The 27,880-nt window shown below is 43.0% G+C and overlaps 1 protein-coding gene across 1 annotated transcript in view; it reads left to right on the plus strand.

The window, feature by feature from the left end:
* Positions 1-27,880, plus strand: part of sdf4 (stromal cell derived factor 4) — a 91,200-nt gene that overhangs the window by 34,188 nt on the left and 29,132 nt on the right. The window contains exon 2 of the mRNA XM_073031916.1: positions 23,656-23,792. Coding sequence (XP_072888017.1) covers positions 23,656-23,792 — 137 coding nt within the window. The remainder of the gene's footprint in view (positions 1-23,655; positions 23,793-27,880) is intronic.

A 27,880-nucleotide genomic window follows, 5' to 3' on the forward strand; every position in this document is an offset into this window, starting at 1 on the left:
TGAAAAATAGCATCTATCATATTTGATAAGTGAGCAAATGGATAATTCGGTAACAAATCGTGTAGAAAATTCCTAACTTGTAAATATCTAAATAAATGTGCATTAGATATGTCATATTTATCCACTAGCTGTGAAAAAGACATTAAACAATTCTCTAAAAACAAATCTAAAAACGTTTTTATTCCTTTAGTTTTCCATGTTAGAAAGGCCTTATCCAGAATTGATGGTTTAAAAATAGTTAAGATGGATATTACTAGAGAGAACAAAGTTACTTAAGTCAAAAAGTCAAAAACTGAAACCAAATTTTTAATGTATGTCCAACAATGGGACTAAGATCTTGTCTACCAATCCTAGAAAGCAAAAAAGGAAGAGGAGCTCCCAGTAAAGAAGCCAAAGAAAACCCCCTTACCGAGTTCTCCTCCAAGTCCAACCATGAAGGACAGTCCTGGTTATCTATACCGTAAATCCAAAAAGTGATATAACAAATATTAATTGCCCAATAATAAAATCTAAAGTTTGGTAACGCCAATCCTCTATCTTTTTTTAATTTTTGCAATAAAGGTTTACTCAGTCTAGAACTCTTATTATTCCAGATATATGACAGGATCATAGAATCTATTCTATCAAAGAACGATTTTGGGACAAAGGATGGAACAGCTTGAAACGTATAGAGAAATTTCGGTAAAATTGTTATTTTTATAGCATTTATTCGACCAATTAACGACATCATCATAGGCGACCATTTGAAAAGTGTTTGTCATGTATATTCAATTAGAGGAAGAAAATTATACTTATATAAATCTTTAAAATTTTTAGTAATTTTAATACCAAGATAGGTAAAATAATTTTTAGCAATATTAAAAGGTATTTGATCATAATAATCAGAATAAATATTAATAGGAAATACTTTACTTTTATGGATCCAGTGTTTAATTTAAGCACCACTAACCTGCACTAAATCCATATCCCTTGATTCCCTTAATACACAGAACCACATCAACCTATCTTGAGTATACTCAGCAATTTGATCATGAATTCCAAAAAGTCTCTGCCCTAAGCATTTTCTTACCTTGCTCGGCCAAGTTGTTATTTTGAGGCTGTGGTGAGGGGCATCCAGAAGCTGAATTCACAAATTTGAGGGGTCATGCCCAGTTTTGGATTCACAGGGACATGACTTGTGCACCACGGTTACACACCATGGAGCTAGAAAGAAAATGTGACAAACTTGTGAAAAGAACCTGTGAAGTTAAGAAATGACATGTGATGAAGTCATTGGACTGACAGACAGTTGAAAAAACAGGAATCTGTGGAGAGAAAGACCACAAAGGCTTATTGCCGATGAGGTGTGATCAGATATCAAACCACTAATTGAACTGAACTAATGAAGTCCAAACAGAAACTAAACAAACAAACTTACCAAATGAATAAATAGCTCTCCAAGGAGGATATAGGTTGGAATAAAGTTACACATGGCAACTGCAGTGTTATGAAGAGAGAGCCCTCAATGTCCAGGACAAGTTTATTGTCATAGGCACACATACCTAGGGGTAGCAATGCTATGAAGATCTGCCTCTTGAAGCAGCGGTACAATACGGTTGTGTTGACCTACTCTAAGATCAATCTAATCCTTCCCTCCATTTTTCTTTCTGTCTGAAATCTCTCTAATAATTCTGCCTCCACCACTTGACAGCACGTTACATGCACCCAGCATTTTTCAAAAGTTCAAGATAACTTTATTATCAAATTGCATATGTCACCACATATAGCTGTGAGATTCATTTACTTCTGGGCATTCACAGTAAGAAACACAATAGAATCAATGAAATGCACACAACAAAGACAAAACAACCAATGTGCAAAAGACAAATAATGCAAATTCAAAATAAAATAGTAATAACAAATAATAACTATTGAGAACATGATTTGTAGAGTCCTTGAAAGTGAGTCCATAGTGTGTGGAGTCAGTTCAGTGTTGGGGGTGAGTGAAGTTATCCACACTACTTCACGAGCCTGGTGGTACTTAGTCATCCTATCAACTTTAGGGGAACTTGGGATGATGCCAGCAGGCCCAATAAACTGATTAGAAAGGCTGGCTCTGTTATAGGAGTCAAACTGGACACACTGGAGGCTTTTATGTTTTTTTGTGTCCGTTGTAAAAACTCATGGCAGTGGGGAAGAATTTGTTGAACCTTGAGCTGAAGATCCTCATGTTCCTGTACCTCCTGCTGTAGTGGCTTCAAGAAGAAGGGGTGGCCCAAATGGCAGGTAGGGTCTGTAGAGCAGGATTTGAACCCATAGTCTTCTAGAGACAAGAATTCCAAACACTGCCAACTACATTCAGAATGTCAATGTGAGTGAAGTTTATTCCCAGTCACTCATCACCTTAATGATCACAGGGATTAAAACCTCTTGCATCTGTTGAAGCCAAGCTACAGACAAGCTTGCCGCTTTGCCTTTCTGCATTTTCTTCGCAGATCCACACCGTAGAAACACAGCTCATCACACACAATATAGATTACTTGCCCACCAATCGCCGCTCCCTCTCCGCTCAGTTACTCTCACCTCATCTCCTGGGTATTGGTTCCTCCTGGTGGTATCCTGTTCCAAACTGACCAATAATCCCATTGTGTCCCCATGCATTCACTGTGGGATTGGACAAGCAATTTCACAAAAATAACTAACAAGAGACCAGAGACCAAATCCTGCCCTTCTTCACCACCATCCGCAACGTTGCGCTTTGCTCGGGCTCTGTCCTGCTCTGGTTTTCGGTTCAGCCAGATAGCGAGGTAACGACAGCACAGGGAAGCCCTATTGTGCCCACAGATGGAGAGTGCAAGTGAGAAATCAGCTTTTAGTTCTTAGTCATCTACTGACCATGAAACACAGTGGGTGACCAGACCTACTTCAAAGGGTTTCGAAATGAGTGCAAGGCTTTTTGTTGACTACACTGATACCAAATGATGCAGAGGAAAATGCTTTGAACTCAAGATACCATTGCACCAATCTGACTGTATGCTAAAGGTGACACAGAGGTGACCAAGAATATCAGCTGAGCGCTGAACATCAACTGATTGTCAGAAGCTGACTGGTGACTCAGTTCCTACTTCCCTAGAAAACGTGTGTGCAAAACCAAATGCTGAATCTTAATAGGCTGAATCCCTTCCCTCAGCCCCAACCTTTGACCTTGGCAAGGCCTTCTGTTATTGCTTAACTACCGCCCTGCTCTTCTCAATCCTTTTGATCACCTCAATCCGATTCAGCTTCCCCATACACAAGCCCATGCTGGCTTTCTCTGTCAAATCCTTACCCCTTTCCAAATGCAGATGAATCCTGACTCTCAGATGCCTTCCAGTAACTTTCCCGCACTGATGTTAGGTTCACCAGCCTGTACTTCCCTGATATATCTTCAGAGCCCTTCTTAAATGAAGGCACAACGTTAGCCACCCCTGCAGTTTTCCAGTGCCTTCCTAATTAGCCCTTACATCTTTCACTTACCCCTCCTAGCTTCTTACTTCATCACCCCTCCTTCACAACCCACCTTCCCCTTCACCTGGTCTCGCCAGCTTGGATGATGACTCAGACTGACGGAGGCAGTCAACTCGATATTGTGACGTTATTGTACTTTGATAATAAATTTACTTTGAACTTTGAATAAGGTGGGCAGAGTTGACCATGGATGTTGTGTCCTAGCTGTCTAGATAAGCAAGCCTGGGCAGTATGATATGGAGAGTAAGCTGTTACTCCTGTCCATGAATCTGATGAACGCAAAGGAACGGGAGAGACCGATACAGTTTGGTACCAGCAGCGTCGCAGGAATTGCCAGTCGACGTTGAACTCAGTGTAGGATTGCCTTAGGAACTCCAGCTCTGGATTTTTCCCATGGTGTTTACTCCCAAAGCCTTCCCCATGAGTAGGTATAGCCACGAGGCAGTGGAAGTTTGAGATCAGAGTTTTGCTTCTCCTAGATGAGCTGCCAACCTCAGGTGATGAGCCCCATCTGCCCAAAGCGACTGGTAACCCACCAGTAAGATAAGAGTAACCCACCTCTGCCCCTTCACAATATACAACCCTGAGATTAATTTTCTTGTGGGCATACTCAGTAAGTTCATAAAATAATAACCGTAACAGAATTGGTGAAAGACCTGGAAAGATTCTGGTTTCTGCCTCCTTCCTTTCCAGTCCTAATGAAGGGCATCAGCCAGAAAGTGTGACTATTCCCCTACATAGATATCACCCAACTTACTGAGTTCCTCCAGCATTTTGTATGCTGTTCTGGATTTCCAGCATCTGCAGAATCTTTTGTGTTTATGAAAACTGAGGTGTCTGTCCATGCAGCTGGATATTTGTAGAGGAGCTGGTTTGTTCTCAATTATGTATCAGTTCAATGTTTCAAGTTCATCCTTTTTAATTTGGGAAATTGGTGTCCATATCAAAGTTACAAGATAAATATTTCATTTATTGTCATGTGTTGATGCAAAATCTGCTTTTGCGCATTAACATTCCACTGGGGGGCAGGGTTGAACCATTTCAGAATCAAGCTTTGGAATCAGAAGCAACAGACTCTACTGTGGTGGAAATCCAGAGAAACACTTGACAAAATGCTGGAGGATCTCAGCAGGTCAGGTAGCATTTGGTGTTTGATGTTTTGAGCCAGAGAACCTTCATCAGGACTCTAAAGGAAGGAAGAAGAAGCCAGTATAAAAAGGGGGGGGAGGGATGGAGGAGTACAAGTTAGAAGGCGATAGGTGAACCATCTCCAACAGGGTCCCACCACCAAGCACATCTTCCCCCTGCCCCCCACTGTCTGCTTTCTGCAAGGATCGCTCCCCAAGTGACTCCCTTGTCCATTCATCCCTCCCCACTGACCTCCCCACTTACTTATTCTTGTAAGCGGAACAAGTCCCCCTACACCTTCTCCCTCGCCACCATTCAAGCTCCAAACAGTCCTTCCAATTGAGCCAACACTTCACCTGCTAGTCTATTGTGGTCACCCAGTGTATCTGGTGCACCCGGTGTGGCCTCCTGTATATCGGTGAGACCCGACGCAGATTAGGAGACTGCTTCGCCAAGCGTCTATGCTCCATCCACCAGAAAAAGCAGGATCTCCCAGTGGCCTCCCATTTTAATTCCACTTCCTATTCCCATTCTGACATGCTAGCTCATGGCCTCCTCTGCTGTTGTGATGAGGCCACGCTCAGGTTAGATGTTCATGCCATCAGTAGCCTCCAACCTGATGGCATGAACATTGATTTCTTGAACTTCTGGCAATGCCCCCTCCCCCAATTTCCAGACCCATTTCCTTCTCTCACCTTATGCCCATCACCTCCCTCTGGTGCTCCTCCCTCTTTTCTTTCTTCCATGGCCTTCTGTCCTCTCCTGTCAGACTCTCCCTTTCTCCAGCCCTGTATCTCTTTCACCAATCAACTTCCCAGCTCTTTACTTCACCCTCCCCCCACCATTTCACCCATCACCTTGTGTTTCTTCCTCCCCTTCCCCCCACTTTCTTACTCTGACTCCTCATCTTTATTTCCAGTCCAGATGAAGGGTCTTGGCCCAAAATGTTTACTGTGCTCTTTCCTATAGGTGCTGCTTGGTCTTCCGAGATCCTCCAGCATTTTGTGTGTGTTGCTCGGATTTCCAGCAGCTGCAGATTCTGTCTTGTTGCTGATAGATGAAGCCAGGTGGGTGGGGGAGGAAGAAAGAAGTAGGGAGGTGATAGGTGGAAAAGGTAGAGGGCTGGGGAGGATAGGAGGAGAGAGTGGATCATAGGAAAGGAGAGTGGACCATGGGAGAGAGAGGAGGAGGAGTGACATCAGGGACATGTGATGGATCAGTAGGTGAGGAGGTGCAAGTGGAGCTAGGGTGGGAAATGGAAGAAGGGGAAAGGAGAAAAGTTGCCAGAAGTTAGAGAAATCAACGTTCATGTCATCAGGTTGGAGGCTATCCAGATGGAATAAGAAGTGTTGCTCCTCTAGTCTGAAAGTGGCCTTATCGCCGCAATAGAGGAGGCCATGGACTGACAAGCCGGAATGGTATTGGGGGTCTGGGATCAATTTTAGAATCAGAATCCAGTTTATTATCACTGACATGTATTGTGAAATTTGATCTTTTGCTTCATTGCAATACATAAAATGTACTATAAATTATAAGAACATTTATATTAAAAAAATAAGTTCAGAAAGGAAGCAAACATAGTGAGGTGGTGTTCATGGGTTCATTGTTCATTCAGAAATCGGATGGCAGAGGGGAAGGAGCTGTTTCTAAAACATCGATGATGTCTCTTCAGGTTCCTGTATCTTCTCTCAGATGGTATGGGGTATGATAGATAGATAGATAGATAGATACTTTATTCATCCCCATGGGGAAATTCAACTTTTTTTTTTTCCAATGTCCCATACACTTGTTGTAGCAAAACTAATTACATACAATACTTAACTCAGTAAAAAATATGATATGCATCTAAATCACTATCTCAAAAAGCATTAATAATAGCTTTTAAAAAGTTCTTAAGTCCTGGCGGTTGAATTGTAAAGCCTAATGGCATTGGGGAGTATTGACCTCTTCATCCTGTCTGAGGAGCATTGCATCGATAGTAACCTGTCGCTGAAACTGCTTCTCTGTCTCTGGATGGTGCTATGTAGAGGATGTTCAGAGTTATCCATAATTGACCGTAGCCTACTCAGCGCCCTTCGCTCAGCTACCGATGTTAAACTCTCCAGTACTTTGCCCACGACAGAGCCCGCCTTCCTTACCAGCTTATTAAGACGTGAGGCGTCCCTCTTCTTAATGCTTCCTCCCCAACACGCCACCACAAAGAAGAGGGCGCTCTCCACAACTGACCTATAGAACATCTTCAGCATCTCACTGCAGACATTGAATGACGCCAACCTTCTTAGGAAGTACAGTCGACTCTGTGCCTTCCTGCACAAGGCATCTGTGTTGGCAGTCCAGTCTAGCTTCTCGTCTAACTGTACTCCCAGATACTTGTAGGTCTTAACCTGCTCCACACATTCTCCATTAATGATCACTGGCTCCATATGAGGCCTAGATCTCCTAAAGTCCACCACCATCTCCTTGGTCTTGGTGATATTGAGACGCAGGTAGTTTGAGTTGCACCATATCACAAAGTCCTGTATCAGTTTCCTATACTCCTCCTCCTGTCCATTCTTGACACACCCCACTATGGCCGTGTCATCAGCGAACTTCTGCACATGGCAGGACTCCGAGTTATATTGCTGGGTGGTGGTGAGTCCTTAATGGATGCTATCTTTTTTTTTGAGGCATTGTGTTTTGAAGATGTCCTCAATGGTGGAGGGGTTAGTGGAGTGCACGTGATGGAGCTTGCAGTGTTTACAACTCTCTGCAGCTTAACCTGGTCCTGTGCAGTGGCACCTCCACCCCAGACGGTGTTGCAACCAGTTAGAATGCTCTCCACAGCACATTGGAAACAGCACTGTAAGGTGTGGAGCTGCTTTGCCATTCAATGTCAAGGAATGACAGGGCAGTTGCTTACAAAGTTCATTCCTGAAAGGATTTATTAATTAAAAATTACCAAAGAATCCAAATTTGCATAATAGTATTACACTTAAAAACGTGTAGGGTGAAGTCTTGATGAAGGTCAGAGGGGAGGATGTTGTGGTGGCGTGTTCAGATGACTGCCGATCAGTTGAGCAAGCAGATTCCTGGCATAAACCAGTATGCCACTCTTGACTTTTAAACGTCATTGTTCAAGATCTTCTCTAACAAAGACCATTATCCTGTTGAGGAGCTACCCAGGAGGCTTTAAAGTACTCGACGGAGGTTTGGGAGCCAAATTGAGGCAAATGAGGAAGTTGAGAAACAAGTAGAAGCATCGGTCACACAGGGAGTGAGGAAGGTCTGGTTAATGTGGCGGGGGATGGGAGCAAGTGCAGAGAGACAGGGGTGTAAAATGAGGGTAGAAGCAAAAAGTAGTAAGGTGAAGAGTAAAAGTGGCAGGCAGGCAAATCCAGGGCAAAAATCAAAAAGGGCCACTTTTCAACATAATTGTATAAGGGCTAAGAATGTTGTAACAACAAGCCTGAAGGCTTTGTGTGTCAATGTGAGGAGCATTCGTAACAAGGTGGATAAATTGAATGTGCAGATAGTTATTAATGAATATGATATAGTTGGGATCACAGAGACATGGCTCCAGGGTGACCAAGGATGGGTGCTCAACATCCAGGGATATTCAATATTCAGGAGGGATAGACAGGAAAGGAAAGGAGGTGGGGTAGCATTGCTGGTTAGAGAGGAGATTAACGCAATAGAAAGGAAGGACATTAGCCTGGAGGATGTGGAATCGATATGGGTAGAGCTGCATAACACTAAGGGGCAGAACATGCTGGTGGGAGTTGTGTACAGGCCACCTAACAGTAGTAGTGAGGTTTGGGATGGCATTAAACAGGAAATTAGAAATGCGTGCAATAGAGGAACAGTAGTTATAATGGGTGACTTCGATCTACATATAGATTGGGTGAACCAAATTGGTAAGGGTGCTGAGGAAGAGGATTTCTTGGAATGTATGTGGGATGGTTTTCTGAACCAACATGTTGAGGAACCAACTAGAGAGCAGGCCATTCTAGACTGGGTATTGAGCAATGAGGAAGGGTTAGTTAGCAATCTTGTCATGCGAGGCCCCTTGGGTAAGAGTGACCATAATATGGTGGAATTCTTCATTAAGATGGAGAGTGACATAGTTAATTCAGAAACAAAGGTTCTGGACTTAAAGAAGGGTAACTTTGAAGGTATGAGATGTGAATTAGCTAAGATAGACCGGCAAATGATACTTAAAGGGTTGACAGTGGATATGCAATGGCAAGCATTTAAAGATCACATAGATGAACTACAACAATTGTTCATCCCAGCTTGGCAAAAGAATAAACCAGGGAAGGTAGTGCACCCGTGGCTGACAAGGGAAATTAGGGATAGTATCAAGTCCAAAGAAGAAACATACAAATTAGCCAGAAAAAGCGGCACACCTGAGGACTGGGAGAAATTCAGAGTCCAGCAGAGGAGGACAAAGGGCTTAATTAGGAAAGGGAAAAAAGATTATGAGAGAAAGCTGGCAGGGAACATAAAAACTGACTGCAAAAGCTTTTCTAGATATGTGAAAAGAAAAAGATTGGTTAAGACAAATGTAGGTCCCTTACAGTCAAACAGGTGAATTGATCATGGGGAACAAGGGCATGCATGGCAGACCAATTGAATAACTACTTTGGTTCTGTCTTCACCAAGGAGGACATAAATAATCTTCCGGAAATAGTAGGGGACCGAGGGTCTAGTGAGATGGAGGAACTGAGGGCAATACATGTTAGTAGGGAAGTGGTGTTAGGTAAATTGAAGGGATTAAAGGCAGATAAATCCCCAGGGCCAGATGGTCTGCATCCCAGAGTGCTTAAGGAACTAGCCCAAGAAATAGTGGATGCATCAGTGATAATTTTTCAAAACTCCTTAAATTCTGGATTAGTTCCTGAGGATTGGAGAGTGGCTAATGTAACCCCACTTTTTAAAAAAGGAGGGAGAGAAAAACTGGGGAATTGTAGACCGGTTAGCCTGACATCGGTGGTGGGGAAAATGCTAGAGTTGGTTATCAAAGATGTGATAACAGCACATTTGGAAAGCGGTGAAATCATCAGACAAAGCATGGATTTGTGAAAGGAAAATCATGTCTGATGAATCTTATAGAATTTTTTGAAGATGTAACTAGTAGAGTGGATGGGGGAGAGCCAGTGGATGTGGTATATTTGGATTTTCAAAAGGCTTTTGACAAGGTCCCACAGGATATTAGTGTGCAAACTTAAAGCACACGGTATTGGGGGTATGGTATTGATGTGGATAGAGAATTGGTTGGCAGACAGGAAGCAAAGAGTGGGAGTAAATGGGACCTTTTCAGAATGGCAGGCAGTGACTAGTGGGGTACCGCAAGGCTCAGTGCTGGAACCCCAGTTGTTTACAATATATATTAATGATTTAGACGAGGGAATTAAATGCAGTATCTCCAAGTTTGTGGATGACACAAAGCTGGGCGGCGGTGTTAGCTGTGAGGAGGATGCTAAGAGGATGCAGGGTGACTTGGATAGGTTAGGTGACTTGGATAGGTTAGGTGAGTGGGCAAATTCATGGTAGATGCAATTTAATGTGGATAAATGTGAGGAAAACAGATTATTATCTGAATGGTGGCCGATTAGGAAAAGGGGAGGTGCAACAAGACCTGGGTGTCATTGTACACCAGTCATTGAAGGTGGGCATGCAGGTATAGCAGGCGGTGAAAAAGGCAAATGGTATGTTGGCATTCATAGCAAAAGGATTCAAGTACAGGAGCAGGGAGGTTCTACTGCAGTTGTACAAGGCCTTGGTGAGATAGCACCTAGAGTATTGTGTGCAGTTTTGGTCCCCTAATCTGAGGAAAGACATTCTTGCCATAGAAGGGAGTACAAAGAAGGTTCACCAGATTGATTCCTGGGATGGCAGAACTTTCATATGAAGAAAGACTGGATCGACTAGGCTTATACTCACTGGAATTTAGAAGATTGAGGGGGGATCTTATTGAAACATATAAAATCCTAAAGGGATTGGACAGGCTAGATGCAGGAAGATTGTTTCTGATGTTGGGGAAGTCCAGAACGAGGGTCACAGTTTAAGGATAAAGGGGAAACCTTTTAGGACCGAGATGAGGAAAAACTTCTTCACACAGAGAGTGGTGAATCTGTGGAATTCTCTGCCACAGGAAACAGTTGAGGCCGGTTCATTGGCTATATTTGAGAGGAAGTTAGATATGGCCCGTGTGGCTAAAGAGATCAGGGAGTATGGAGAGAAAGCAGGTACAGGGTTCTGAGTTGGATGATCGGCCATGATCATACTGAATGGCGGTGCAGGCTCGAAGGGCCGAATGGCCTACTCCTGTACCTATTTTCTATGTTACTATGTAAATCAAAATGCATGTACAGTTGCAAGAAAAAGTTTGTGAATCATTTGCAGTTATCTGGTTTTCTGCATTAATTACTCATTAAAATGTCTTCTGATCTTCATTTAAGCCACAATAATAAACTAATAACACAAACAATTGTACTTCTCATGTCTTTATTGAACACATTATTTAATCATTCATTGTCCAGACTGGAAAAAGTATGTGAACCCTTGTATTTAATAACTGGCAGAACCTCCTTTAACTGCAATAACCTCCACCAAACATTTCCTGTAGCTGCACAATGGCAAGGAGGAATTTTAAACCATTCCTCCATACAAAGCGGTTTCAGTTCATCAATATTTCTGGGAACCTTGAATGAACAGCCCTCTTCAGGTCCTGCCACAGCATCTGAACTTGGTTAAGGTCTGGACTCTGACTTGGCCATTCCAAACATGAATTTTCTTCTTTTTAAACCAGTTGTTGATTTACAAACAAGAGAAAATCAACAGTTGCTGGAACTCCAAGCAACACACAAAATGCTGGAGAAACTCAGCAGACCAGGCAGCATCTATGGGGAAAAAAAAAGTACAGTTGACGTTTTGGGCCAGGACTCTTCAATAGGACTGATGGAGGTCTCAGCTCGAAATGTTGACTGTACTTTTTTCCATTGATGCTGCCTGGCCTGCTGAGTTCCTCCAGCATTTTGCGTGTACTGTTGTTGATCTACACTTGTGTTTTGGATCATTGTATTCCAACTTCTATTAAGCTTCAGGTGACAGACTGCTACTCTGACATTCTCCTATAAAATGTCAATACAATTTTGAATTCATTGCTCCCTTGCTGATTACAAGCTGTACAAGCCCTGAGGCAGCAAAATAGCCCCAAGCCATGATACTCCTTTCGCCATGCTTCACAGTTGGGTTGAGGTGTTGGTGTGCAGTGCCCTTTTTCCTCCAAACATAGCAAAGTGGATTTCTGTCAAAAAGTTTACCTTTTGTCTCATCTGTCCACAGAACATTGTTGAGGAATTGTGGAACATGCAGGTGGTCTTTTGCTGCAAACTTGAGATGGGCAGCAATGTCTTCTTTTGAAGAATAGAGGTTTCCTCTGTGGTGTACTTGCTTGTTCAGTGCTTTTCTTGTAGTGGACGCATGAACAGAGTTTTTAGTAAGCTCTAGAGATTTCTGCAGGTCTTTTGCTGTTGCCTTTAGGTTCTTTTCACCTTTTTCAGCACTGTGTATTGTGCTCTTGGTGTGATTTTTGCAGGACGCCCACTGCTAGGGAGAGTAGCAACAGTACTAAATTTCCTCTGTTTATAGACAATTTTTTGTACTGTGGACTGATAAAACACTCGGGTCTTTAGAAATGCTTGTGTAGCTTTTTCCATCTTCATGCCACTCTACACTTTCTTAAAGGTCCTCTGAAAGTTGTTTTGATCGAGGCACGGTGCACGTAAACAGATCTTTCTTGAGAAGAGCGGGCACTGTCAGTAACCTGACTTTGTGTGTCTTTTTTTCTATAGGGCAGGGCACCTCTACAACTCACACGTCCAATATCATGTCATTGATTAGAGCATCTGACTCCAAATAACTTTTGTAGAAGGCATTACTTCAGAGGTTCACATACTTTTTTGAACCTAGACTGTGATTGTCTAAATGGTGTACTCAGTATTGACGAGAAGTACAATTGTTTGTGTGATATTAGTTTAGGCAGATTGTGTTTGTTTATTATTGTGTCATGGATGAAGATTAGACCACATTTTATGAGTAATTAATGTGAAAACCAGGTAATTGCAACGGGTTTGAGAACTTTTTCATGTAACTGTACTCTAATGCAAGAAGCCTGACAGATGAATTTCAGGCATGTAAAGACACATGAGAAGGAGGTCATACAGCTGTGACAGATCCATGGTTGAGGGATGAGCAAGACTGGTACCTCAGTGTTCCAGGGTGCAGAGGCTAAAAAGTGATAGAGCTGGAAGTAGGAGAAGTTGCAACTTCTGATTAAGGAAAACATTACTGTAGTGGAGGAAGCGATATGCTTAATGATCTTCCAGTGGGGCTACAGGAGAATAAGAAGGAAATGATCACTGATAGGATTGTACCAACAGCCCCACCGAAGTCAGCAAGAATGTGAGGAACAAATACGTTGGGGGTATCAGAAATGGCTGTAGAAGAATAGGATTGTAGTAGCAGATGATGTTAACTTTCCTCATGATTAGCACTGCCATTGTAATAAAGGATAGAATTTGGTCCATCGAAAGTTTTCTTGAGTAATATGTACAGTACTGTGCAAATATCTTGGGCACATATATGTAGCTAGAGTGCCTAAGACTGCTGCACAGTACTGTAGATGCCTCTATTAGAGAGTGACAACACTTGACATCCTGTTGAAAATAAGGAAGGACAACTGGCTGAAGTGACAGTGGAGGAGCAGCCAGTGACCTTAAGTCTATTCATTTTAAATTAGTTATGGAAAGAGAAGGAGTTGGTCCACAAATTGAGCCAAGGCTAATTTTGATTTCATTAGACAGAAACTTGCAAAGGTTGATTAGGAGAGAGTGCATGTAGGTTAAAGGTTATCTGACGAGCGGGAGGCTTTTAAAACTTTGAGGACAATGTGTTTCGGTCAACAAGAAGGGCAAGGCTGATAGGATGAGGGATATTGAGGCACTGGCCAGGAAAAAGGCGGTATAAGTGGCTGGGATATCGCTATTATGTTGGAACATACAATTCAAGTTGAGACTGATACTCGATAGTGCAAAGTCATTGAAAAACTGAAACAGAAAGTGATGCAGTTTTCAATTATATTGTTGGTACCTGGAACCAGAAACTTCAAACATTTAGTCTCAAAATTAGTTCAATACTTGGAGGGGGTGGTTTCGGATGCAGGACTGCCTCCCCACCAGAAGAGACTTGTCTGTCTGGCAACAGCCCTGACTTTCTGGCGTGTAATAACAGAATCTTTCTTACCTCGACGTCTATCCATGCTCCTGGTAAACTATCACACTGTAAGTACTGGCCAGGCAGCATCTATGGAAAAGAGTAAGCAGTCGATGTTTTGGACTGAGACCCTTCATCAGGACGGATCCCCGTGTCCTTTAATTATAAGATTCTGGGTTACCATGGTCTTTTTGTTTAAGTGCAGGATTGTCACCTTAAAGTCAGGGCTAAAATTCAGAAGTAGTTTGATTGGTGTGTATTGGCTTGTACCTATCCTTCCCCCGCCCCCCCCCCCCCACCCAACAAACACACACACAAAGTTTGCATAATGCTAGTCTTACACATTCATAGAGAAACTTGCACTTATGGGACATTTTTGGTGTTCAAATACTTGAGTCAAATCATAGGATACTCCTACCAAAGGCAATGTGAAGTGACCTGATTGTCCGTTTCCATGACATTTTTGCAGTACTGACACTGGATGGGAAATGAGGTTACTTTAAATACATCTGACCGAGAGTGCAGATCTCTAGTAACACAGCATTTTCCTCAGTCCAGCAATGAGGAGTGTCTCTCCAGATCTTCCATTATCAGGTCTGTAGAGCAGGATTTGAACCCATAGTCTTCTAGAGACAAGAATTCCAAACACTGCCAACTACATTCAGAATGTCACTGTGAGTGAAGTTTATTCCCAGTCACTCATCACCTTAATGATCACAGGGATTAAAACCTCTTGCATCCGTTGAAGCCAAGCTACAGACAAGCTTGCCACTTTGCCTTTCTGCATTTTCTTCGCAGATCCACACCATAGAAACGCACCTCATCACACACAATATAGATCACTTGCCCGCCAATCGCCGCTCCCTCTCCGCTCAGTTACTCTCACCTCATCTCCTGGGTATTGGTCACTCCTGGTGGTATCCTGTTCCAAACTGACCAATAATCCCATTGTGTCCCCATGCATTCACTGTGGGATTGGACAAGCAATTTCACAAAAATAACTAACAAGAGACCAGAGACCAAATCCTGCCCTTCTTCACCACCATCCGCAACGTTGCGCTTTGCTCGGGCTCTGTCCTGCTCTGGTTTTCGGTTCAGCCAGATAGCGAGGTAACGACAGCACAGGGAAGCCCTATTGTGCCCACAGATGGAGAGTGCAAGTGAGAAATCAGCTTTTAGTTCTTAGTCATCTACTGACCATGAAACACAGTGGGTGACCAGACCTACTTCAAAGGGTTTCGAAATGAGTGCAAGGCTTTTTGTTGACTACGCTGATACCAAATGATGCAGAGGAAAATGCTTTGAACTCAAGATACCATTGCACCAATCTGACTATGCTAAAGGTGACACAGAGGTGACCAAGAATATCAGCTGAGTGCTGAACATCAACTGATTTTCAGAAGCTGACTGGTGACTCAGTTCCTACTCCCCTAGAAAACATGTGTGCAAAACCAAATGCTGAATCTTAATAGGCTGAATCCCTTCCCTCAGACCCAACCTTTGACCTTGGCAAGGCCTTCTGTTATTGCTTAACTACCGCCCTGCTCTTCTCAATCCTTTTGATCACCTCAATCCAATTCAGCTTCCCCTACACAAGCCCATGCTGGCTTTCTCTGTCAAATCCTTACCCCTTTCCAAATGCAGATGAATCCTGACTCTCAGATGCCTTCCAGTAACTTTCCCGCACTGATGTTAGGTTCACCAGCCTGTACTTCCCTGACATATCTTCAGGGCCCTTCTTAAATGAAGGCACAACGTTAGCCACCCCTGCAGTTTTCCAGTGCCTCACTCGCAGCTAAGGAAGATAAAAAATTCTCCAACATGTCCCCTGGAATTTCTTGCCTTGCATCCCACAAGGTGCAAGGATACACTTGGTCAGACCCTAGGGGTTTATCCACCTTTGTGTGCGTCAACACTGCCAGCACCCCTTCTTTAGTAATATTGGATATATTTCAGGATATCACTGTACTGGTTCCATATTCCCCAGCTTTCATGATCTTCAAGATCAGCTTCGACTTCACTGCTATAAGACCATTGAATGCCCCCAGTACAATAAGATGGACTCTCAGTCTGCTTCGTTATGACCTTGCATCTTGTCTACCTGCACTGCACTTTGCTTCTCTGAGCTTTTTCTCCGTTGACCTCGGCACGCGTCAGTCACTCCTGTGACCAGTGTCCAGGCAATTTATATTCTAGCTGAAGCCGTGGACTGCAGACTGAACAGGGAAGTGGAATAAGGCTCTTGGTCTTTTGGTTCACCTCGTAAAACCTGGTTTGATATTGAGTTCAAATCCCACTGCCGGATATAATTTGTTTAGCAACTTGGAAATTCAACAACATGAGAGCATAAGAAATAGGAGCAAGAGTAGACCATCTGGCCCATTGAGCCTGCTCCGCCATTCGATAAGATCATGGGTGATCTGGCCATGGACCATCTCCACCTACCTGCCTTTTCCCTTTTACCCCTAATTCCCCATCTATGCAAAAAATCTATCCAACCTTGTCTTAAATATATTTACTGAGGTAGCCTTTGCTGCTTCATTGGGCAGAGAATTCCACAGATTCACCACCCTCTGGGAAAAGCAGTTCCTCCTCATCTCTGTCCTAAATCTACTCCCCTGATCCTTGAGGCTATGTCTCCTAGTTCTGGTCTCACCTACCAGTGGGAACAACTTTCCTGTCACTTACCTTATCTATCCCTTTCATAATTTTATATATTTCTATAAGATCTCCTCTCATTCTTTTGATATCCTGCGAGTACAGTCCCAGGCAACTCAATCTCTCCTCATAGTCTAACCCCATCGTCTCTGGAACCAACCTGGTGAACAGATAGTAGTTGGTTTGGACACAGTAGTATAATGGTTAGAACATTGCTTTGTCGTGTCAGCTACCTGGGTTCAATTCCTGCTGTTGCCTGTAAGGAGTTTGTACGTTCTCCCCGTGACCATGTGGGTTTCCTCCAAGTGCTCTGGTTTCCTCCCACATCCCAAGACTTGTAAGTTAGTAGGTTAATTGGCCACTTGGGTGTGTTTGGGCAGCGGGAGCTCATTGGACTGGAAGGACCTGCTACTGTGCTGTATTTCTAAATAACTAAAAGGTTCAAAGGTTCATTTTATTGTCAAAGTATGCACGTACAACACAACTCTGATATTTGTCTTCTCTAGATAGCCATTAAATACAGAAAGACAATGGGTGCTGATGGAAGATAAAACATCAACCTTTCCTCCCAGCACCGAAAAGAAAAGAAACAAAACTTGCAGGTGCCAAAAACTCCCCTCCCCCACAATGAAAAATAGCCGCGATGACAAACACCGACCCTTGCACTTGCAGAAAACAATGTCAATAGCGCCATATCCCCAACCACCCCTATACACAAAAATTGACTGAACACCCACCAGTCGTCCACAAGAAAGAAAACACCAAAAAATCTGAAGGAAACCAATATAAAGTACATAAATATCAATAAGTAACTAAATTTATAATCCCTGCAAATCTATTGGCTTCTTGTTATAAAATAAATGTGGTTCAGGATCTTCCAGGGGAAGAAATCTGACATCATTCTCAGAAGATCCTTTATGGGAATCTGTACCCAGGCCTCGTAGTGGGTGGTTAAATTCCCTCTGGCATGATCTGGCAAGCTACCCGGCTGTGGGCCGCTCACTATCCACCCCATGGAAATCAGGAGCGGGCAGAAGCTGCTGGCTCTGCTAATGACGCCCATATCCTGAAAAATAAATGAACAACTCGGAGCCTTTGGCTTGGGTCGGTATCCAACTGCTCCATTTCCCAGCAAGGGCCACTGCAGCAAATGGAAATGGTGCCCGGAAATCTTGAAGCCTTCCACCCTGTTATCTCAGGGCATCAAAACGATTGCAGCTCACTCAGATTGAGACTAGTGACAGTATTGGTAAGATCAGAGTGGCATAATAAGGTACAGTATTTGTTCACCTCAGGTTGTGTAAGAAATCCTGTAATCTCATCAGTACTGGGTGTGAAGGTGCTGATGTAAAACAAGCATATAATTATTTCTGCCCTCCATGTGTGAAGAGGAGGAGGATGTAGGGGCACTCCCAGTGTTTTGGATCAGCTTGGTTTGGGCCTTCATTGACACGAGACTCTGCAAATGTAAATCCAGAGTGAAGCACTCAAAATGCTGGAGACATAGACCAGGCATCATCCATGAAGATGAATATACAGCCGGCGTTTTGGGCCGAGATCCTTCATCAGCTCTCCAACATTTTGAGTGTGTTACTCTTTGATCTCCATTGTTACTTGTTGGACGTGTCCATCACACTGGGGACCAGAGATCCAGCCTTCCTGTGCTGTTTGATGGAAGATGATGTTTGTTGGCAGCTGGTGAATGGTCACCTGCCATCAGGGCAAACTTCACAGCAGCATCCTGGAATCGGGCTGTGGGTTGAAGTCGTGCCCGATGGGGGTGGGAATAAAAACTCAAGTATCCGCTGAAATGAAGCACAACTGCGTCGAGTACGAACAATGACTGGCAGAAGCCTCTAATGTTTGGAAAGAGTGATTAAATTGTGAAGTGCGCCCCCACAGCCAGACTCAATTAGGTAGCTTTTACCAAAAGCGGTTTCCTTTTTGAGGCTGATTTTTGTGTTGTTCCAGCTTTGTGCAGTTTTTTATTCTTTTGATCTCATTTTTCTTGATTTAAAATAAAGTGAAAAATGCTGGGAATACACATCTATCCTGAAGTAGTAATTTTCTCACAAGATTTGCCTCTCCAAATTCTCAAAGACTAGTATCCCTTTCTGAAAGGGAGCAGCTTTTTCTTTGATCTCTCTGTCAGAGCCCTGCCTAGGAATTCCAGTTTGTCATAGAGAACTACAGCAAAGAGACAGACCCTTCGGCCCATCTAGCCCATGCTGAAATATTATTCTGCCTCTTCCCATTGACCTGCATCTGGACTGTAACCCTCCATACCCCTCCCAAACTTGCCCGAACTTCTCTCTGATGTTGAAATCAGTCCCACATTCACCACTTCCATCATTCTCTGAGTGAAAAAGTTCCCCCCATAATCCCCTTCAACATTAAGCATTTCACCTTTCACCTGTAACCCATGCTATCTAGTTCCAGCCTCGCCCAAACTCAGTTGAATACGCCTGCTTGCATTTACCATGACCAGGTTTTAGCAACAGCTTCAGCAACGTGGATGATTCAATATATTAAATACAAGAAACTTTACAGACTAATTAACCAGGTTACAGAGGCATAGACCACAAACGCAAAGAGATTTTGAATCTTGTCACTGGCGCTGAGGAATTTAACTTCAAGTAATTCAACTCTAGCCAGCTGGTGGTGTGGCATCAGCACCGGACTTTGAGGCAAATGGTCCGGAGTGTGCGCCTGATGTACGGAGAGGAATAACAACAAAAATTAAACCTTTGTGGTGATAAGTGAGCTCTCAAAAGCTTGAGAGAAAACTCCTGACCAGGTGGGGTTTTGCAACTACCTGGTGCTGTGCAAAGAAGGAAATCTGCTATCCTTGAGGTCTGCCCCGTGCTCCGTCCCAGCTGAGGTGAGACCTAGAGGTCCAGGGTGAAAGGTGAGACATTTAGGGAGAACTTGAGGGGTTACTTCTTCACCCAGAGGTCGGTGGGGGTGTTGAATGGTGGATGTGGGTTCACCACATTCAAGAGAAGTTTGGATAGGTACATGGATGGGAGGGGTATGGAGGGCTATATCCCAGGTTCAGGTCAATGGGACAAGGCAGAATAATAGTTCAGCATGGACTAGATGCTCTGAAGAGCCTGTTTCTGTGCTGCACTGCCGTATGACTATAACTTGGTCCTAATGGTTTTGGGTAGAGTCGATATGTTCTGGGCGTCCCCTGTATTCTGCTTTTGTTTTCGATTCCCACCGTCTGCAGAATTTATTTTTTATTTCCAGACTTGTTAATTCGGTTGACTCTTAGGCACTTTCAGAATTGGTCTATGGTCAAGAAGTAAATAGGGATCAGTGGTTCTAGCCTTAAGGTGTCAGCCACATACCACTGACAAAATAAAATTTGACATAAAGTCATTGGAGTTTGGGATAGCAGTGACAGCTTGGTTGAGGAGTTGGGTTGAACGGAGAAGTGGAGAAATTTGAGAACTTGGGTCCTTGGCAGATGAAGGCTTGTAAGGACATCCAGGTCAGGGATATACAGGAGGCAAGAAGTGGAGGAGAACACAAAGTACACTGCAGATGCTGTGGTCAAATCAACACGTACAAATAAACAGGATGAACTCAGCAGGTCGGGCAGCATCCGTTGAAATGAGCAGTCAACGTTTCAGGCTGAGACCCTTCGCCAGGGTCATTTCAACGGATGCTGCCCCACCTGCTGAGTTCATCCAGCTTGTTTGTACATGAAGAAGTGGAGGATTGCAGATGTGTCTGAGGGCAGTACGGATGAAGGAGTTTAGACTTAGGATTCATTAGCAAGATTGCTTAAGCTTGCAAGCACGAGTGACGGGACATGGTTGGGCTGCAGACAGAGTTGTGATAAACTTGTTTATGAAGGTGGGTGAATGTCCAGTACACTTGAAAGTTGAAGAGAACACTGATGTTTTTTCTTTGGAAAAGTGGGCACAGCTGTGCAGAAAGGAGATTGGATTTCCACTCCCACTCAATTCCGAGACTTCCTGCTGCTGTGACACTTGGCCTGCAGTGTGTTCCTAGTGTTTTCTGCTTTGATCACCAGATTTTATTCCCTTTTGCCCATTGATTATTGAAACTTTTATTTTCAAAGCATGTTTCAGATTGCCATCTGAGTATTAGCCCAATCACTTAGCTTAATTACCTAATAGCACATTGCAATCTATGGAGAAATGGACAGGTTTCTAATGTCACAATGTGAGAAAGTTATTGGAGAAGCATTCTCATTCTTCCCCATTTTTACTTATTTTAATTGCAGTCTTTAGATACCATCAGAGGTGGGGAAGATGCTGGAGTCAATTATAAAAGATGAAATAGCGGCACATCTGGATAGCAGTAACAGGATTGGTCCGAGTCAGCGTGGATTTACGAAGGGGAAATCATGCTTGACTAATCTTCTGGAATTTTTCAAGGATGTAACTATGAAAATGGACAAGGGAGAGCCAGTGGATGTAGTGTACCTGGACTTTCAGAAAGCCTTTGATAAGGTTCCACATAGGGAGATTAATGGGCAAAATTAGAGCACATGGTATTGGGGGTAGGGTACTGACATGGATAGAAAATTGGTTGGCAGACAGGAAACAAAGAGCAGGGATTAACGGGTCCCTTTCAGAATGGCTGGCTGTGACCAGTGGAGTACTGCAAGGTTCGGTGCTGGGACCGCAGCTGTTTACAATATACACTAATGATTTAGATGAAGGGATTAAAAGTAACATTAGCAAATTTGCAGATGACACAAAGCTGAGTGGCAGTGTGAAATGTGAGGAGGATGTTATGATAATGCAGGGTGACTTGGACAGGTTGGGTGAGTGGGCAGATGCAGTTTAATGTGGATAAATGTGAGGTTATCCACTTTGGTGGCAAGAACAGGAAGGCAAGTTACTATCTGAATGGTGTCAAGTTAGGAAAAGGGGAAGTACAACGAGATCTAGGTGTCCTTGTTTATCAGTCACTGAAAGTCAGCATGCAGGTACAGCAGGCAGTGAAGAAAGCTAATGGCATGTTGGTCTTCATAACAAGGAGAGTTGAGTATAGGAGCAAACAGGTCCTTCTGAAGTTGTACAGGGCCCTGGTGAGACTACACCTGGAGTATTGTGTTCAGTTTTGATCTCCAAATTTGAGGAAGGACATTCTTGCTATTGAGGGAGTGCAGCGTAGGTTCACGAGGTTAACTCCCGGAATGGCAGGACTGTCATATGTTGAAAGATTGGAGCAACTGGGCTTGTATACACTGGAATTGAGAAGGATGAGAGGGGATCTGATTGAAACATATAAGGTTATTAAGGGATTGGACACGCTAGAGGCAGGAAACATGTTCCCGATGTTGGGGGAGTCCAGGACCAGAGGACACAGTTTAAGAATAAGGGGTAGACTATTTAGAACGGAATTGAGGGAAAACTTTTTCACCCAGAGAGTTGTGGATCTATGGAATGCTCTGCCTCAGAAGGCAATGGAGGCCAATTCTCTGGATGCTTTCAAGAAAGAGTTAGATAGAGATCTTAAAGATAGCGGAGTCAAGGGATATGAGGAGAAGGTAGGAACAGGGTACTGATTGTGGATGATCAGCCATATTCACAGTGAATGGCAATGATGGCTGGAAGGGCCGAATGGCCTGCTCTTGCACCTATTGTCTATTGTCATATTTGGCTATTTCCATTTCAAGGATGAACTTCCAGTAGCGGTTGGGAGCGACACAATAGCATAAAGCTATTACAGTGCCAGTTCAAATCCAGCCTCTGCCAGTAAAGCGTTTGGATGTTCTACTTGTGATCACGTTGGTTTCCTCTGGGTGCTCCGGTTTCCTCTGACATTCCAAAGATGTCGGGGTTCCTAGGTTAATTGGTCACATGGGTGTAATTGGGTGACGCGCGCTTGTCGGGCTGTGAGGGCTTGCTACTCTGCTCTATCTTTAAATAATAAATTCTCTGAATTTTATGAATCACCTGATTAAGCACTTTTTGTGCCACTCTTTCATATGTGACCACTGACCACAGCCTCTTGTGCTTCCTAAAAACTTGGTAACTCTCCTTCCAGAAAAACATAACCAGCCTAACACATAAATGTGCCAACTTCCCAAGCCAACGATCCAGCATTTGATCAGCAGTAGGCCAGGGGTCTACTATCAGGCTGTTTTAAATCGTTCCACACTCCCGAGCACCAAACTAGGCCCTTCCAGTGCCTTGAACCTTTCTCCCTTCTCAAATTATAATTTAGCTGGCATGGTAGTCTCCTTCTGATAAATAACTTCAAGGTCATCTGGAAATACAGACATCACTTAACAAAAGCAGTTGCCCATTTGCTTAGATCTTTTGAAGGCAACAATATAGCCTGGAAAATGTAACCCATTTAACTTAACAATTGGTGTGAGAAGTTGCTGGTTTGCCAGCACACCAGGATATCCGTGGAGGAATACTGCTGACTGGCACCTTCTATGCTGCATTGACTGAGAACGTAAAGAATGAAAAGACATTGCAACACACACAGAATTGCTGGAGGAACTCAGCAGGCCAGGCAGCATCCATGGAAAAGAGTAAACAGTCAACATTTCGGGCCGAGACCCTTCATCAGGACCATAGATGCTGCCTGGCCTGCTGAGTTCCTCCAGCATTTTGTGTGTGTGTTGCTTGGATTTCCAGCATCTGCAGATTTTCTTGTGTTAATGAAAAGACATTGCATGGCTTATTCTTGTAAATTTTTTTATTGTAATTAAAGCTTTTATTTTGTTAAAAAAATTAATTCTTTAATGTTATGCACCATAACTATTTAGGGTTTCTCATTTGCATCCAAGCTTTCCAAAAAGGAAACTATAATCTTGTAGTAAAACCCAAAGGGTAGACACCCTTCTTCACTAAGAGCATGTGATGTCAGTGTTCAAATAATGCTTTTTGAAGGGAAGAGAACGTTGGATACCTGACAGACAAGTGTTCACCAAAAAAGCCAGTCTAGTGAATGGTTAAGTCAGTACTGGAGGGAGACTGACCAATTCAGCCCACAGTTGCTGATCCTTCAGTGTAGTGCCTTTGAGATTTGACTCCAGGATGGCTGACCACGTCAGTGGACCCAAAGGCTGTGTTTTCTTGTGTGTACCGTTAGTCAGTGCTCATCTTTTTAACGTATTTCCATCTACAGGGTTGATGCCAATGTTGATAAGAAAATTAGTGCAAGTGAGATGCAGCGATGGATTATGGAGAAAACCGAGGAACATTTTCAACAAGCTGCTAAAGAAAACAAGCACTACTTCAAAACTGTGGATCCTGATGGAGATGGTAACGCAATTTTCTCCATGTCTGTTAAACTCCCTTCTGTTCCTCCCTCTCTGAAACCGTCTACCTATCTAGACACTTTTTTTTAAGAAAAGGTGACCACTGCCTTGGCTCACTCATGCACTAAATCGGTGTATTTTCCAGTCCCTCTGAAGTGCTTTACTTTCTTTTAAGTGTTGAAGAGTTAGTATTTAGAAATGATATTCAGTAGAGTAAGATGTACTAATCACTCTCTGTCATTGACACCACAGATGGTTCCTGGGCCAGTGGTGCAGCTAGTAGAGCAGCTGTCCCACAGCGCCAGAGTCCCAGGCCCATTCCTGACCTTGGGTACTGTCTATATGGGTTTTGAATGTTCTGGTGACTGTGTGAGGTTTCTCCTAGATGCACTAGCTTCCTCCTACATCCTAAAGATTTGCAGGTTGGTTGGTTATTGGCTGCTGTGAGATACCCCTAGTGTGGTGGGTGGTGAAGTTTGGAACATTTAATGAGAATAGTGGGGGGCGGAGAATAAAGATGGAGCATTATAGGAATAGTGTCAATGGGTGGTGATGACATTTGCAGACTCGCTGGGGCAAAGGGCATGTTTCTGAACTGGATCGCTCTGTGGAAAGTTATCAAAAAATGCAATCTAAAACATTCAAACATCTCCAATGTTCTACCAAAAATCTTGTTACTTAAATTGTCATTTTAGATGTTGTTTGTCTGGATTGGGACAGGCTGTTTTCTGGCAAAGGTGTACCTGTAAAGTGGGAGGCTTTCAAAAATGAAATTTCGAGAGTACAAAGCTTGTATGTGCCTGTCAGAATAAAAGATAAAGATAACAAGTATAGGGAACCTTGGTTTTCAAGAGATATTAAGGGCCTTGTTAAGGGAAAAAGGGATGATCATAGCAGGTATAGGCAAGTAGGAACAAATTAGGTGCTTACAGAGTACAAGAAGTGCAAGAGAACACAAGAAAGAAACCAGGAAAGCCAAAAGAAGGCGTGAAGTTGCCCTAGCAGACAAGGTGAGGGGGAATCAGAAAGGATTCTACAGGTATGTTAAGAACAAAAGGATTGCAAAGGACAAAATTTGTCCTCTGGAAGATCAGAATGGTAATTCATGTGTGGAGCTAAAAGAAATGGGAGAGATCTTAAATGGATTTTTTTACATTTATATTTACTCAGAAGATAGACACAGAGTCTATAGAAGTGAGGCAAAGCAGCATCAACTTCATGGACCCTGTACGAATACAGAGGAGGAGATATTTGCTACCCTGAAGCAAATCAGGGTGGATAAATCCCCAGGGCCTGACAAGATGTTCTCTCGGACCCTATGGGAGGCAAGTGCAGAAATTGCCGGGGCCCTAGCAGAGATATTTAAAACATCTTTAGTGACAGGAGAGGGATTGGAGGATAGTCAGTGTTGTTCCGCTGTTTAAAAAAGGCTCCAAACTGAAATCAGAAAATTATAGGCCAGTGAGTCTGACATCAGTTGTGGGAATGTTATTGGAAGGTATTCTGAGGGACTGGTTAGATAAATAAATGGATAGTCCGGAACTGATTAAGAATATGTGCATAGTAGGTCATGTCTAATCAATCTTATAGAGTTTTTCAAGGAAGTTATCCAGAAGTTGATGAAAGCAAGGCACTGGATGTTGTCTGCATAGACTTTAGTAAGGTGTTTGACAGGGTCCCACACGGGAGGTTGATCAAGCTGGTTCAGTCACTCGGCATTCAGAATGAAGTAGTAAATTGGATGAGGTATTGCCTTTGTGGGAGAAACCAGAGAGTGGTAGTAAATGGTTCCTCTCTGACTGGAGGCCTGTGACTAGTGGAGTGCCACAGGGACCGGTGCTGGGTCTTTTGTTGTTTGTCATCTATTTCAATGGTCTGGTTGATAATGTGGTTAACTGGATCAGCAAATTTGCAGATGACACCAAGATTGGGTGTGTAGTGGACTATCAGCTTGCAGTGGAATCTGGACCAGCTGTGATAATGGGCTGAAAAATGACAGATGGAATTTAATGCAGCCAAGTACAAGATTTTGCACTTTGGTAGGACCAACCAGGGTAGGTCTTACACAGTGAATGGTAGTGCACTGTGGTGTATGGTAGAACAAAGGGATCTGGGAATACATGTACATAATTAATTGAAAGTGGTGTCACAGGGAGTTAGGGTCATAAAGAAAGCTTTTGGCACATTGGCCTTCATAAATCTATGTATTGAGTACAGAAGATTGGATGTTATGTTGAAGTTGTATAAGACAGGGGGGATCACGTGAGGCAGCAACGAGGGAAGACATGCTAGCGTGAGCTCCCTGAGTGTGTCTCAGTAGTTATCTTTATTTTGTTATGTTATTGTTCAAACTGCATTCCTAAAATTTCTAAAACAAATCTCACTTGCTAGTGGTGCATGGCAAGGTATAATCTTAGAAGTAAGAAGGATTTTTTATCGTCAACTGAAGGAACAACCAAACCCTCAAATGTTATTAAAATGGCAGCTGACTCTGGAAAAGGGGGGAAGCTTTCCCTTGAGACAGTCATGACAGCCATTTGGGAAAGCAAGGTAGAACTATCAACACAAATCGACACTAAAATGATTAACCTCCAATCCTCGCTAATTAAAATAGAATCTGCGTTGTCAACACTAGCTAACCAAGTTAAGGGGCATGTACCTGCCAATGAAGACAACATAATAGAAGTCACCAGGCACGTCGAGAAATTGGAGAAAGAGATGCAATTGTTGAAAGACAAGGTGGACGACCTGGAAATCAGGAGTAGGCGGAACAATTTTTGGATACTGAATCTCCCTGAGTAAGCTGAAGGTCGCGACGCAGCTGGATTTTTGGAACAAATCCTATCAGATATTTTTGGCGTTGAAAACTTTCCTACCCCCATCACCTGTGAGAGAGCCCACGGCCTGGGAAAATTTCCCAGCGGTGGTGACGACTCATGGAGACCGAGACCTATAATCGCAAAGCTGCTCAATTTTAGGAACAAGGAGAAGATTATGCGTCTGGCCAGGTAAAAAGGAGTGATTCACTATGAAAATAACAGGATCTACATATTTCCCAACTGTAGTTCAAGATTGCAATGCCTTAAGGACACCATCAAAGAGGTTAAGAAGACCCTACGGGGAAGGGGCATTGATTATTCCCTGCACTATCCAGCTAAACTTCGGATTATGCATAAGGGAGTCACCAAGTGGTTTGTTACTCCTGATGCAGAAATGGAGTTTTTGTAAGTTAGCGATATTAATGATTGATGATCCTCTTGGTCCGTGCACAACAGACGGGTTACTGTGATGCTTAAGCACTCTATACATTGAGTGACTTTTACTTAAGTGATTATTGGATGTATTGCTGTGACTGATATGAGGACACAAGTAAGTTTCGCAATATGGATACTTTCCCACCTGACTATTGTGGAAAGTGCGTCTCCTTAATTTTTGATGTCATTTCGTCTCAACCTTGTGCCTTGAGTTGTTTCTGATTCTCTGTGTTCCTTTTTCTAAACATTTTTATATGTTGTAGTCTGAATTCTGTTCAAGTTGCTTTGCCAGGTTTTATGTGTATGCTCCTAGGCCTTGATTGTACTCGTTTAGAGGCTGTAGAACCTAGAATTCTTAATTAATGTGGTTTAATGCTCACTATGTCTTTTTTGTAACTGTTGAGAACTCTTGCATATTTAGAGAGAGTAGCCTACCCACCGGGGATGTTTGGTCTAGGGGGCGTCAACGGGTGGGTCTCTACAGGGATATGGTATGGCTCTGTTTCTTAATTACTCTTATTCTTACAGTTCTCGCACTATCTTTATGCTCTGATGTATTTATTTTTTTTTTCTTTAAGGCATGACCAGTCAACTTAAAATAATCTCCTTGAATGTAAGGGGAATTAAATCTCCAATTAAGAGGAAAAAAGTTCTTACATATTTAAAGAGACTGATAATAGCGTTTATACAAGAGACTCACCTTTCTGATACAGAACATATAAAGTTAAAAAGGGATTGGGTTGGACATGTTTACTACTCAGTTACCGCAAAAGCAAGGGGAGTGTCTATACTCGTTAATAAGAACGTGAGGTTTAAATTAATATCAACAGAAAAAGAG

The sequence above is a fragment of the Hemitrygon akajei genome, chromosome 29 (genome assembly GCF_048418815.1).
Source record: "Hemitrygon akajei chromosome 29, sHemAka1.3, whole genome shotgun sequence".
Lineage (NCBI taxonomy): Eukaryota > Metazoa > Chordata > Chondrichthyes > Myliobatiformes > Dasyatidae > Hemitrygon > Hemitrygon akajei.